Source organism: Brassica napus, unplaced genomic scaffold (genome assembly GCF_020379485.1).
Source record: "Brassica napus cultivar Da-Ae unplaced genomic scaffold, Da-Ae ScsIHWf_1921;HRSCAF=2565, whole genome shotgun sequence".
Classification (NCBI taxonomy): Eukaryota; Viridiplantae; Streptophyta; class Magnoliopsida; order Brassicales; family Brassicaceae; genus Brassica; species Brassica napus.
The window spans coordinates 458-13,728 of NW_026015339.1; the positions used below are offsets into that span (position 1 = coordinate 458).

General features: G+C 40.0%; 2 protein-coding genes across 2 annotated transcripts; one reads left to right on the forward strand and one right to left on the reverse strand.

Moving 5' to 3' along the window:
* The first annotated feature begins 284 nt into the window (after positions 1 to 284).
* Positions 285 to 2,574, forward strand: LOC125599602. The gene is made up of 2 exons (XM_048772829.1): positions 285 to 1,759; positions 1,833 to 2,574. Exons 1-2 carry the CDS (start codon positions 285 to 287, stop codon positions 2,572 to 2,574), a joined length of 2,217 nt encoding a protein of 738 aa, XP_048628786.1.
* A 1,622-nt stretch (positions 2,575 to 4,196) lies between these two features.
* On the reverse strand, positions 4,197 to 8,393 carry LOC106411441. Its single transcript, XM_048772828.1, has 6 exons — positions 7,925 to 8,393; positions 6,633 to 7,486; positions 5,851 to 6,552; positions 5,317 to 5,591; positions 5,141 to 5,222; positions 4,197 to 5,063 (listed from the first exon to the last, which is right to left on the reverse strand). The coding sequence occupies exons 2-6, from the start codon at positions 7,482 to 7,484 to the stop codon at positions 4,377 to 4,379; spliced, it is 2,598 nt and encodes an 865-aa protein (XP_048628785.1). The 5' UTR covers positions 7,485 to 7,486; positions 7,925 to 8,393; the 3' UTR covers positions 4,197 to 4,376.
* Between the last annotated feature and the right edge of the window lie 4,878 nt (positions 8,394 to 13,271).

Consider the following 13,271-nt stretch of genomic DNA (forward strand, 5'->3'; position numbering starts at 1 on the left):
AACGTCCACATAGTGTAGAAATTACATTCTGGAATTTTGTTATGTTCTACACAGTGTAGAAGGTGCCTTCTACGGATAAAAAACTGAATTTTCGAAAATTAAGGAAGTTGCAGTTTTTAAAATATTCTCAAAATATTCTAACTTCCTAAAACGTGTTTTCATTGATTTGGTTCGTGAAAAATTAAAAAAAAAATCGATTTTGAATGTTCTTCTTCACCAATCTATGATTTTCCAATGATTTCTCTATAGTTTGTCTTGTGATTTTTACAAACTCTTGTTCTATGATGCATATCTATACAACATGTGGTGTTTGGGAGTTTGGAGCAACCACGGGATGGGTTTTTACGGCTGATGAGAGAGGGGCTAGGCTACTGTTATTGGAATCAACTTCTACCTTAGAGGATTTTAAAAGAATGGTTTTGGAAGATTTTGATATGGAAGAAGATAGCTTACCCGATTTGGAGTTGAGTTATCTACCTAATGAGTTGATCAATACATCAACTTGTCCGCCTGTGATCATTGCAAATGATCGACAGCTTCAGAATTTTGTTTGTTTTGTTCAAAAGTGTGTTTCTACTCGATTGTGTGTAACATCTAAAGCCAAAGTTGAGAATCTGAATGAACCAGACTTTGATCTTAACAAGTCGCCAGCTGATTCAACTACTGCTCAAGAGGAGGGAAACTCGGTTGATAGGGGGAATGAACCAGCTCCTGTGTTTGTTGAGAGGCAGTGCGAGGAAAAGAAAGAAAAGATTAGAAGAGTCGAAGTTGATGAGGATGCCTATCATGCCGATACCATGATCTCGGCCAAAGAGGACGTACATAAGATGTCAAAGTTTTCTGTGCTCAATGTTGTTAAGAAGGGACAATTGTTTGAGAACAAAACTTTGCTGAAGGCGACTTTTGAGATATGTGCAATGAAGCATAACTTTCACTATGAGGTTATCAAAACGGATAGACAACTTTGGTACGTTAGATGTGAGGATAATGCATGCAATTGGTGTGTTCGAGCAGAGTGTTTGCAGGATTCTGAATATTTCATTATCAAAAAGTATGTCGGTGAACATACATGTGCACCTTCAAACAAAACCAAACCGGGTAGGACTGCTTCGGCCAAAACTATAGGCAGTCTGATTATGCATAGGTATGAAGGGGTTAAGGAAGGGCCGAAATGCAATGATATAATACAGATTATGCTTATGGATCATGGCTGTGAGATCACGAAATCTTTAGCATGGGATGCTCGTGAATATGCGGTTAATGCTGTTAGAGGTATACCAGAGAGAAGTTATGGAAAAATACCGAAATACTTGCACATGCTCAGAGAGGCTAATCCGGGAACACATTCATCGTATGAGATTGACAGCAAAGGGAGATTTCGGTACCTGTTTATTGCATTTGGGCAATCGCTACGAGGATTTAACAGAGTCATAAGGAGGGTTATTGTGGTTGATGGCACTTTTCTGAAGAACAAATACAAAGGAGTTCTATTGGTTGCAACTGCTGTAGACGGAAATTCTAATTTGTATCCTCTTGCATTCGGAGTAGTCGACTCAGAGAATGAAAATTCTTGGGAATGGTTTATGAGACAACTAAATAGTGTCATTGCTGATGATCATCATTTGGCTTTCATTTCGGATAGACATGCGGCCATTGCTAAGGCGCTTGAGACTGTGTATCCAACAGCTAAACATGGTATTTGCATTCATCATTTGTTGAATAATGTGGTAACATATTACCATGGGAAAGGACTTGTTGGGTTGGTTGCAAAGGCGTCCAAGGTTTATAGAGTTGCTGAGTTTGAAAATATTTGCTAATGTGTGTAATATCAGTCCGGCAATTGGAAAATACCTAAGGGATGCTGAAGTCCAAAAGTGGGCAAGATGTCAATTCTCTGGATATAGATATGACATAAGGACAACAAACCCTGCCGAATCCATCAACTCTGCTTTGCGTTCGCCGAGAGAGTATCCAATCATTCCCTTGTTGGACAGTATCAGAGAAATGCTGACTCGGTGGTTTTATAACCGTAAGAAAAAGATTTCAAAGCATAATCATCCTCTTACCGAAGATGTGGAGAAAAAGATTGAAAGGAGAACCGAGAAAGGCAAAAGATTTGCAGTTTACCCTGTCAGCGATGGTCGCTTGCTTGTTAGAGGTGATAAAATCGACTGCTTAGTTGATTTGGATAGACGTACTTGCTCATGTGGGAAGTACAACCTGATGAAGATACCTTGTCGGCACGCAATTAAAGCTGGGTTTCATGTTGGCAGACAGCCACACACATTAACTGATTTATTTTACACTACAGAAGCTTGGCGAGAAGCTTATCATGAAAGCATCAATCCTATTGCTGTTCCTGAGGATGCTTGGTCCATGCCAGAAGATGTTGTCGTGGACAATGTGCTACCACCAGAGTCAAGAAAATCAGTTGGAAGGAATAGAAAACGGAGATATGAAACTGTTGAAGATAAACTTCGGTCATCGCAAACATCACAAAAGAGGCAGCCTCGCAAGTGTAGTAGATGTGGTATTAGTGGGCACAACAGAGCAACTTGTAAAATACCAATATAGTCAGTCACATATGGTAAGGGTCAGCTTATATAGCCAGTTCGTTTATATGTTTTTCAATCTCGATTTAATTGTGTTTCAGGTATTTATTTTCTGTTACAGGTTGGTCTGTTCAAGTATGCAAGTTGTGGTGTTTGAAAGTGCAGTATTGCCTTGTCTCGTATGGTTTTTTCTTCTAAAAACAATCAACTTTGTTTAACTTTGGATACTTTGGATAATTCTTGTATGGTTATTTTATCAGTTTCATTGTTATACATTGGTATTATTTTCACTTCACTTCTCTATCTCTCTGTTTGTTTAGTTATGTTCAGCTATGCTTTTGAGTTCGAGTTTAAGTTTGTTTGACAATAGCTGATGTCTGATTTTTCAACAAAAAAGGTGGATTGTAAGAACAGATCACTGAGCACAAAATATAAGAACCATTTGACTGGTAAAGTCGACACAAATATTGTTGCAACAAAACACTTATTGAAGCCAATACTAAGAACCAAATGACTGGTAAAAATGAAAAAAACACACTAACAAGAAGATACTTAGAACCAGTAGACTGATTTCACTCATTCTTGGCTTCTTAATCTTCCAAAAAGCCATAGAATGCTTCCTAAGCAACCTAATTCGAGTGAATTTTTCTGCTTCCTAACTTCTTCTTCTATTCTCTGTGTGATACTACTTTTCAGATCTTCAATCTCTTCTACAATTCTCCCTTGCTCAGCCTCTACCCTTCGAATCTCATCAAGCAAGGCGTCATCAACCCACTTAAATAAATGATTTTCCTTCTTTCGCTACATAGAAACGAAAATCAAATTAGGAGAAGTAAAATGGAATGAAAAAACATGATGTTTATCCTACACAATCGAAAATCGAATCAGACAAAAAAGGAACATAACAAATCGGTAATTGAATCGAAAAACAAATCAAGACTATGAACCTGTGCCCCTATTTCACATCTATAGAACCGTCGGTAAGGATTGTCATCAGTTCTCGAGTAGAATATCACAACCCCTTTCCCGCACCAGCACCTAGATGGCACCCCGTATGAATGTCGCCTTGAAGTATTCATGTGTGTGAGAAACTGCTTCAGAGAGAAAAAGGAGATTGACGAAAAAGAAGAACAGAAAAAAATGGGAAAAGTCGGGTTTGGTTGCTGAGTTGGTGTTATATATGTCGGGTTTTAGGTTTATTGTGGATCTAGTTCTGGTCGGGTTTGATTGTTGAGTTGGATCAAAAGTCTGGTTTGCAAGAAGCCAAGTTAAGTGTATTACATTTGATTCGATTTATTTACTCCTACGGGATGATCTAGTAAAACAATTATTCTAAATGTTCTTGTGGTCTTGTTCCGGGTTTTTGTTTCGTTTAGGGTATGTTTAGGGTTTAGGTTAGGTTTGACTGTGGTCTTGTTATGGGTTTTTGTTTCGTTTAGGGTATGTTTAGGGTTTAGGTTAGGTTTGACTGTGGTCTTGTTATGGGTTTTTGTTTCGTTTAGGGTATGTTTAGGGTTTAGGTTAGGTTTGACTGTGGTCTTGTTCCGGGTTTTGTGTTTCGGTTAGGGCATGTTTAGGGTTTAGCTTAAGGTTCTAATTTAAAACAGTGTTAAATTCTAGCATTCTTCAGCTAAAAACTCTTAATAACAAAACCACAAGATGTACATTTGATTACAAGAGTCAATCCTAAAAATCATAATTAAACACTAGAAGTTATACAATAAACTAAGCAGTCTTGTTCCTAAAAATGATAATAAAATCTAGAAGTTATACATCAGATTAAGCAATCTTGTTCATTACATTAGAACTTGAAACCAAGCAGTCTCACAAAATCTCTTCTACAGTCGAAGAGAGACACTCCGGGGATTGATACTTTGACATCCTATCAATCAATTCCGGATCATTAGCTGCTTCCCAAAGATCCCATAGAATCCTGTGGCGAGCTTCGATAATGTTACCATCATGCAACAACGACAACTCCAATCCAAGCGCATGACACTCAATGAACTTCACTGCATAGACGCCACAGTCGCATGCACTTTTATTCAGATTCCCAACGGGGACATAGGAAACAGTATATGCACCGACTGCGAAATCCTTCTGGTGTCTCATAGGCTGAACTGCCTTGACAATACGCGGAATAAGGTTTGCGAACCCATCCACCTCCTTGTACCTTTTCTTACCCGAGCAGTCGAACACTTCAATGCTCCTCGTCACGAAACTGATGCACAAGGCGATCCAATGATTCCCACTGACATGAACAGGGACATACAGGCGATCCACATCTATATTCCATATCTCATGTGTCCTGCCATGTGGTGGAAGGACTCCTTTACCGAACTGCAGTAGCAAATTATGAAGCATGTAGCTCTTTCTACCCTGAGCTTCTAAATGACCATACTCTTTTTTAATCATATTGCTGAAGACGACAGTCATGAAGGCGACACGATGAGGTCTCCATCGTTTCAAAGATGTTCTCTCCCGGAATACGTACATTGCAGCGTCAATCTCCTGCATATTTTGAAAATCTTAGCACACACAATGTATTTAAAAGACACATATGGAAGCAAATAGTCTCTAAGGTTTACCAAGCTATTTAACCACTCAGATTTATCCATAAGACGATTAGCAATCTCAAAATCTAAAGTGGCAGGTCCAATCCGTATAGGTCTGAAACCAAATACAATGATAAAATTGTAAAACATTCATTAGTTTATTTTAAATGTATTAATACATGTCAGATGAATGAGAATAGAGTACTTACGTGGAGGAAGTTGACCAAGTTCTAACTTTTTCCCAATCCTCTTCACGGAAAAACACCAACGCGGCATCTGGCGAGTCTTCTTTGGTTCGATCCATTTCCTCATCATTCCACTGCAGTGGAGCCATGTTAAACGGTTTCGATTTACTTAACGTCTCAACTTTCACTTGAGACAGATCAAAACCGTCAACAAATGTAGCTTGGGACAGGTCCCGCAAGTCTTGTGTACTCAATCCAAAATCAAAATCATTAGTTTCTGTAGCAATCTTTTTCCCGTCCTATTCATTAAAATTTAAAACATTGCATATAAGAAGAAGCCATTTATTCATAACACAAACAAAGCATTACATTCATAGAGTTTAATACACAAACATTCAAACATATTACACTTTAGAAACCTATTACACAAAGTTTCACATTCCATATTACATAATATTACACAGTCAATATAAAGTTCCATAAGCCTAGCTCCAGCACCCTAACTCAAGCATCCTAGTTCCAGGTTCATCAAGTTCTACACTTTCTCTTAGGTAGTACCTTTTTTGTTGGAGTAGGTTGATCGCCTTTGCGCTTAGGTTGAGCTTGAGCGCCTTTGCTCTTAGGTGGAGCTTGAGCGCCTTTGCTCTTAGGTGGAGCTTCCTTGGCTTTGCTGTTTAGTGGAGCTTCTTCAGTTTCTTTCTTACTAGGATAGCTTCCTTCACCAGTCAAACTGATTGCGTCCTTGAGCTGTGAAACCTCAATCTCCATCTTTCCCATCCTCTCTGTAAACACCCTCTCCATATTCGCCATTTGCATACTGAGCACATCTCCCAATGAAGTGACAGATGTGCGGATAAGACCCTCAATGAAACTCATAGTTTCAGGACCAAAAGTCAGAAACTTTTCTGCTGATCGCTTACACAGCACCTTCTTCTTTCTTGTCTCTGCTCCTTCATCAAGAAACTTTCTCTTGCCTTTTCCTGCGACCTTAACCGAAGAGTTCTCCTCGTCTGCTACAACATCCGTATGATCCACGATCTTATCAGCTTCTGACCCTCTATCATGGCTGTCGGGTTCCTCCATTTTAGACTCTTCAGGGTCTAAAACTGGCCAGTCTGTGTTGCTCCAATCATACTTGTTCCTGATCCTCCCCAAAACAAGGTCCACTCGTTCATCTTCCATCTCACCCTCCCTTGTGTACTGAGCATCTAGAAACACATCACCATTACCAGTCACTGATATGACCGAGAAGAAGTTATCCTGCAAACAGTTAAAACATGAAAATCCAAACAAAATATATACAACAACCATATAAAAGAAAAAAACAGAGAGAATGTTACCTTCTTAGTTAAGGAGTCCTCGAGCTCAATGATGTCTTCATAAGAAACTTTTGCAACTCCTTTCCAATTGCCACACCTTGGACCTTTGAAGCTGTCTGAGACTCTTCTGCCTAATATTTCTCCAAAATCAGGAATTGCCTCCATAATCCAAATCTGGAGAGCATAGGAGAAACCCTCGAAAATGTAGCTCTCCTTCTTACCCAACTTCTTCATTGCCTTCTCAATCGAACTCAACAGGAAATCATACGAGTGAAGACCCCAATGGAACTTCCGAACCTTGTCAAAATCCATCACCAACTTGATGTACATATGAGGGATGGACACCTTCTCATCTCTCCCCATCACCACACCCACTATTACACACAAGTAGATCAACCTCATCCTATCAAGCCGCGTCCAAGTGTGAACTTCTTGTAGATGAACCTTTCTGATCGACTGCAAGGTGATCTTACCACCTGTGTGCAGTAGGTTACTCCAAAAACCCCCGTCGTTTTTCCATTTCACTACGTCACTGTTAGTTTCCCGTGTAATCTTGAGGCCTGTCACAGCATGGTACTCCTGAAGCGAAAACCGGAGAGGCGTCCTCGCAAAAACAAACCACTTCTCATGCAGCTTTGAGGTAATCAGCTGTCTACATATGAAGCTATCCACTAGTTTCCCAGAGAACTTGAGATCATTTTCGGCAATAGCCATGATATGTGTGAAAACAGGATCTCTCTTCACATCATCGTACTCTGCACACATAGCTTTCTTCAGATCTCTGATAAGTTCCATGCGGCAACTGTTGTTGATCTTCTTAACCCGAGGTTCTGAACCCTCTGCATATAATCGTTTAGGTAGCTCCAGCTCCATATCTACAAAAGATAATAAAACACATGGTTGTTAACAGCAATATCATAAACATGCAAACGTCCGAAACAAGCGTAAGAGTGAAACTGAGCCAGAGTGAAACTGAGCCAAACACAAGATAATAATCAAAAGCAAAACACCATTGTCTAATCAAATTTAAATTTAGAAACACAGTAGATCGATTAATCAAATAAGACAAGTCAATCTCCATCTCGCAATCAAATCAGCAAATTAAGACAATTAACAGTCAAATACACACAAACTTTGTTCAGCGAAATCAGTATCGTAACACTCATAAAGACAAACACAAACACTAACATTGTTCACCAAAATCGGTTCACATAATCAAAAAGTCAATTCAGACAAGCAAACAAATATTGATCCAAGTCAAAGTAACAAACTTAATAATGAAACAAAGACTAAGACAAATCAAAGAAACAAACCGTTCACAAATTGAGACCAGATAGCCGGATGAGAGAGGCGGAGAAGGGGAGAGAAGCCGAAAGGTGGAGAGAAATGGAGAGAAGCGACGAGAAGCAGAGAGGCGGAGAGTAGCGGAGAGGTGAAGAGAATCAGAGAGAAGCGCCGAGAAGCGGAGAGGCAGAGAGGCGGATAAGCTCGATTTTGCCTTTGATTTCACTGGTTCGTCCACAAGATCGCCATCTTCAAAGTCTCAATTTTTTGGCCATCAGAGAGAGGCGGTGAAACAAAAACGAAATTAGTTCAGAGGTGGAGGCAAACAGAGAGAAGCAGCGAGCAGCAGAGAGGCGGAGAAGCTTGATTTCGCCGTTGAATTCACCGGTTATTACACAGGATCGCCATTTTCAAAGTCTCGATTGTTTTTCTTGAGAGAGAGGCGGAGAAACCAACAAGAAATTAGGGTTACGTGTTTTGTTCCCTTTTTGTTTTAACTTTTTTAATATATCTTTGTAACACGTTTTTTAAAAAAAAAATTACTTAGCACATGAAACAAACACAATTAAATTATGTTTAATTAGATTAATTCAAGGTTAGTTTTGGAATTTTGGAAAATTTTATACTAAAGGGACAATTTAATGATGGATTTATACCATAGGGACAACTATGCTGTTTTCTTGTTCTCTTTTAGCAATTTTCCCATGTTTCTTTCTGCAAAAAATTTGGTATTTGGCGAGTAAGTTTTTTCAAAACATGTATTTAGTGAGTACGATTGAACCAAAATTTATAATCTATATGAATATATATATATATATATATATATATATATATATATATATTTGAGTAATGTATACATGATTAAAATACTTAACTAAAATAAGAAAAGTTTAGGATATTTGAAATTTAATATTTTAAATGTATATCTGATACAATCACTCAAGCGCTTAAAGATAAAGCTTGGAGAGGTGTAATGTCGATTGAAATAGATGCCTTTGCAAGGAATCAAACCTTTGATCTAGTTCCTAAACCACTTAACAAAACTGTCATAGGCTGTCGGTGACTCTACAAAAACAAATTCTATACAAATGGAGAACACAAATATTGTAGAGCGCGTCTAGTTGGGAAAGGTTACAACCAGACATATGGGCGGGATTTCACTGAGAAGTTCAGCCCAGTCATAAAATCAACAACACTCCGCCTTGTACTGGATATCACAGTCATCAATGGATGGCCTTTAAAACAGCTAGACATCAACAACGCTTTTCTTCAAGGTACACTGAATGAAGAGGTCTATATGGGACAATCTCCAGGGTTTGTTGATGCTGACAAACCTACCCATGTATGAAAGCTAAAGAAAGCCGTTTACGGTATGAAACAAGCACTGTGTGCCTGGTACAATGAACTCAGCTCCTTCCTTATCAGTCTTGGATTTCGAAACTCCATGGCAGACACATCACTCTTTGTTATGAATTGAGGAAAAGAATACATATATCTTCTTATTTACGTTGATGATATCCTAGTGACAGGAAACACAGAGTCAGGAATCAAGAAAATACTACATCTTCTCATTGAAAGGTTTTTTGTCAAAGATGATGGAGACTTGAACTACTTTCTTGGTCTAGAGGTTCATCGCACCAAGCAGGGCCTTCATCTCAGTCAGCGTAAATACATTCTCGACCTCCTTCACAAGTATGACATGCTGAATGCAAAACCAGTTCTCACACCAATGGCGTCCTCTCCGAAACTTCATCTCCACTCTGGTACCTCTCTCTCAGACCCATCCAAATACAAACGACTAATCGGGAGCTTTCAATACCTACAATCAGTTCATGCATAGGCCGACTGAAGATCACTGGCAAGCCGCAAAACGAATATTACACTACCTTGCTGGTACTTCAACTCACGGCATCTTCTTCTCTGCAACTAACAAGCTCCTCCTCCATGCCTATTCAGATGCAGACTGGGCGGGAGACTCGGATGACTTTGTCTCTACCAACTCTTATATTGTCTACTTTGGAAACCATCCTATCTCTTGGACATCAAAGAAGCAGCAAGGAGTAGCCCGCTCATCAACAGAAGCTGGTAGACTCAAGCTTCTTAGCTCAGTTCCTTGGAGCATCTCCAGTTTCTAGTTATCAGTGTTCCGACCAGCTTACCAAAACTATGAATCCGTCGAATCCGTTGAGCATCTCGAATCGAAACGCTGATAACCAGAAACTGGAGATGCTCCAAAGAACTGTGCTAGGAAGCTCGAGTCTACCAGCTTCTGTTGATGAGCGGGCTACTCCTTGATGCTTCTTTGATGTCCAAGAGATAGGATGGTTTCCAAGGTAGACAATATAAGAGTTGGTAGAGATAAAGTCATCTGAGTCTCCTGCCCATTCTGCATCTGAATAGGCATGGAGGAGGAGCTTGTTAGTTGTAGAGAAGAAGATGCCGCGAGTTGAAGTGCCAGCAAGGTAGTGTAACATTCTTTTTGCGGCTTGTCAGTGATCTTCAGTCGGCCTATGGATGAACTGAGAGAGCTTGTTAACTGCATAGGCTATATCTGGCCTTGTGAGTTGTTGGTATTGAAAGCTCCCGATTAGTCGTCTATATTTTGATGGGTCTGAGAGAGAGGTACCAGAGTGGAGATGGAGTTTCGGAGAGGACGCCATTGGTGTGAGAACTGGTTTTGCATTCAGCATGTCATACTTGTGAAGGAGGTCGAGAATGTATTTACGCTGACTGAGATGAAGGCCCTGCTTGGTGCAATGAGCCTCTAGACCAAGAAGGTAGTTCAAGTCTTCATCATATTTGACAGAAAACCTTTCAGCGAGAAGATATAGTATTTTCTTAATTCCTGAAACTGTGTTTCTTGTCACTAGAATATCATCAACATAAATAAGAAGATATATGTACTCTTTTCCTCGATTCATAACAAAGAGTGATGTGTCTGCCATGGAGTTTCGAAATCGAAGACTGAGAAGGAATGAGCTGAGTTCATTGTACCAGGTACGTGGTGCTTGTTTAAGACCGTAGACGGCTTTCTTTAGCTTGCATACATGGGTAGGTTTGTCAGAATCAACAAACCCTGGAGGTTGTCCCATATAGACCTCTTCATTCAGTGTACCTTGAAGAAAAGCGTTGTTGACGTCTAGTTGTTTTAGGGGCCATCCATTGCTGACTGTGATATCCATTACAAGGCGGAGTGTTGTTGATTTTATAATTGGACTGAACGTCTCAGGGTAATCCCGCCCATACGTCTGGTTGTAACCTTTCCCAACTAGACGCGCTCTGCAACATTTGTGTTCTCCATTTGTATAGAATTTGTTTTTGTAGAGCCAACGACAGCCTATAACAGTTTTGTTAAGTGGTTTAGGAACTAGATCAAAGGTTTGATTCCTTGCAAAGGCATCCATTTCAGTCGACAATGCACCTCTCCAGGCTTTATCTTTAAGCGCTTGAGTGATTGTATGAGGTACAGCCGGTATGATTCTGGACAAGGCAGCAGCGTAGTTGTATTTGTTGTTTTGTTTTCTGACGGTGACTGTGTTGCAGTCATGGTAGTAGTGTTTGTATCAGCAACTTGAGAACCTGAGGCCGATTCTGTTGGGACTGATAGTTTAGGATTGTCATTGACTGATGGCGTTGGTGTAGCCGTTGATGTGTTGTCGACATTTGCAATAGCCGTAGGAGTGGTGGAACTTTCATGTACCTACAGATGAGAAGCAAAGCTCATGGACCCCGTTTGCTCTACGAGTGGCGGTTGAGGGTTCTGGTTTGTTGTTTGCAGTGGGTTGTTGACTGGGATTGTGGTTACCGGTGGTGAGTGTATAAGCTGCGGTTCAGGGATAGGTTTCGTTGGTGTTTCAGGTGAGGTGCAAGAGGATTTGTAAGGGAATATGCCTTCATCGAAGCGGACATGTTGCGATACAAATATGCGACCAGTTTGTGGTTGTAAGCATAGGTATGCACTCTGAGATGGGGAGTAGCCAATGAAGACGTAAGGAGTGGAGCGATCCTCAAGTTTATGAGAGGTGTATGGTCGTATCCAGGGAACCTCAAGTTTATGAGAGGTGTATGGTCGTATCCAGGGAAAGCAGAGGCACCTGTAGACCCGTATCTTGTTGTAGTTTGGTTGTGTGTTAAACAGATTGTGGAAGAGAGATTCAAGGTTAAGGACAGGAGTGGGTAGACGGTTGATGAGGTATGTTGCGGTTACAAAGGCGTATGACCAGTAGCTTTTGGGCATGCCGGAGTGAGTAAGGAGGGTGAGACCAGTCTCTACAATATGGCGGTGTTTCCTCTCTGAAATCCCATTGTGTTCGGGTGTATGTGGAGGTGAGGTAAGATGAGAGATTCCAGCTTCATCCAGGTATTTTCTTAATGCCAGAAACTCGCCTCCGTTGTCTGAGTAAAGCGTTCCTACCTTCATGTTGAAGTGATTTTCAACGAGTGCTTTGAATATTGGAAATGTTTCTCGCACTTGAGACTTTAACTTCAGAGGGCACATCCATGTGTAGCGGCTATAGTGATCAATGAGTCCTAGATACTACTTGTAGTGGTCAACTGAGACAATGGGGGAACTTCACAAATTGGTAAAAATATATTGCAATGGACATGATGATGTAATGGTTGTTTGAAAGAAAGGTAACTTATGAGTTTTATTGATAGCACAATCTGAACATAAAGAGTTTGGTGTTACATATAGAGAATACACTACAAGAAAACACATGCTTAACGAGGAAATTTAACGAGGAAAAACAAACCTCGTAAATTTACGTCGATTTTACGAGAAACTTACGTGGAAAACTAATGTCATCGCTATTTCCTCGTAAATTAACGACAAATGCGTTTCGTCGTAAAATGGATGTAATTTGACGAGTATTTTACGAGGAAATACTATTTCCACGTAAATACGACGTAAACTTCGCGTGTTATTTACGAGGAAATAGTTTACGTGTATTTAGCGAGGAAATTTTGAATCCACCAACTTTTTAGGTGTTACACGTTTTTTTTGCCACCTAATTAATTTTTGTCGTAAATTCATAGGAAAATTACAACTATCAGATTCGAAATTTCCTATAAATATGGATGTTTGAACATCATTTTAAACACACCAACAACAAAAAACGTGAAAGAAAAAAAAATGGCTGGCTCCGGGACTATTTACGAGTTGCGGAAGTGGATGTATATGCATAGAGATGCTAACGGGAGAGTGACGAAAGAATACCTTGCGGGCTGGAGACATTTATGCATCAAGCAGATTCAACACCGCTCGCCCAAGAAAGTGGTAAGATGTTCTGTCCTTGTCGGAAATGCAACAATTCGAAACTGGCAAACCGTGAAAATGTTTGGAAGCATTTAATAAATAGAGGTTTCACGCCAAAT

Coding starts and splice junctions, on each gene's coding strand:
- LOC125599602 (XM_048772829.1), top strand. CDS start 285: ATGCATATCTATACAACATGTGGTGTTTGGGAGTTTGGAGCAACCACG. Junction 1,760..1,832: donor CATGGGAAAGGACTTGTTGG/GTTGGTTGCAAA, acceptor GTGTAATATCAG/TCCGGCAATTGGAAAATACC.
- LOC106411441 (XM_048772828.1), bottom strand. CDS start 7,484: ATGGAGCTGGAGCTACCTAAACGATTATATGCAGAGGGTTCAGAACCT. Junction 6,553..6,632: donor AGGACTCCTTAACTAAGAAG/GTAACATTCTCT, acceptor AACTGTTTGCAG/GATAACTTCTTCTCGGTCAT. Junction 5,064..5,140: donor CTGAGTGGTTAAATAGCTTG/GTAAACCTTAGA, acceptor CAAAATATGCAG/GAGATTGACGCTGCAATGTA.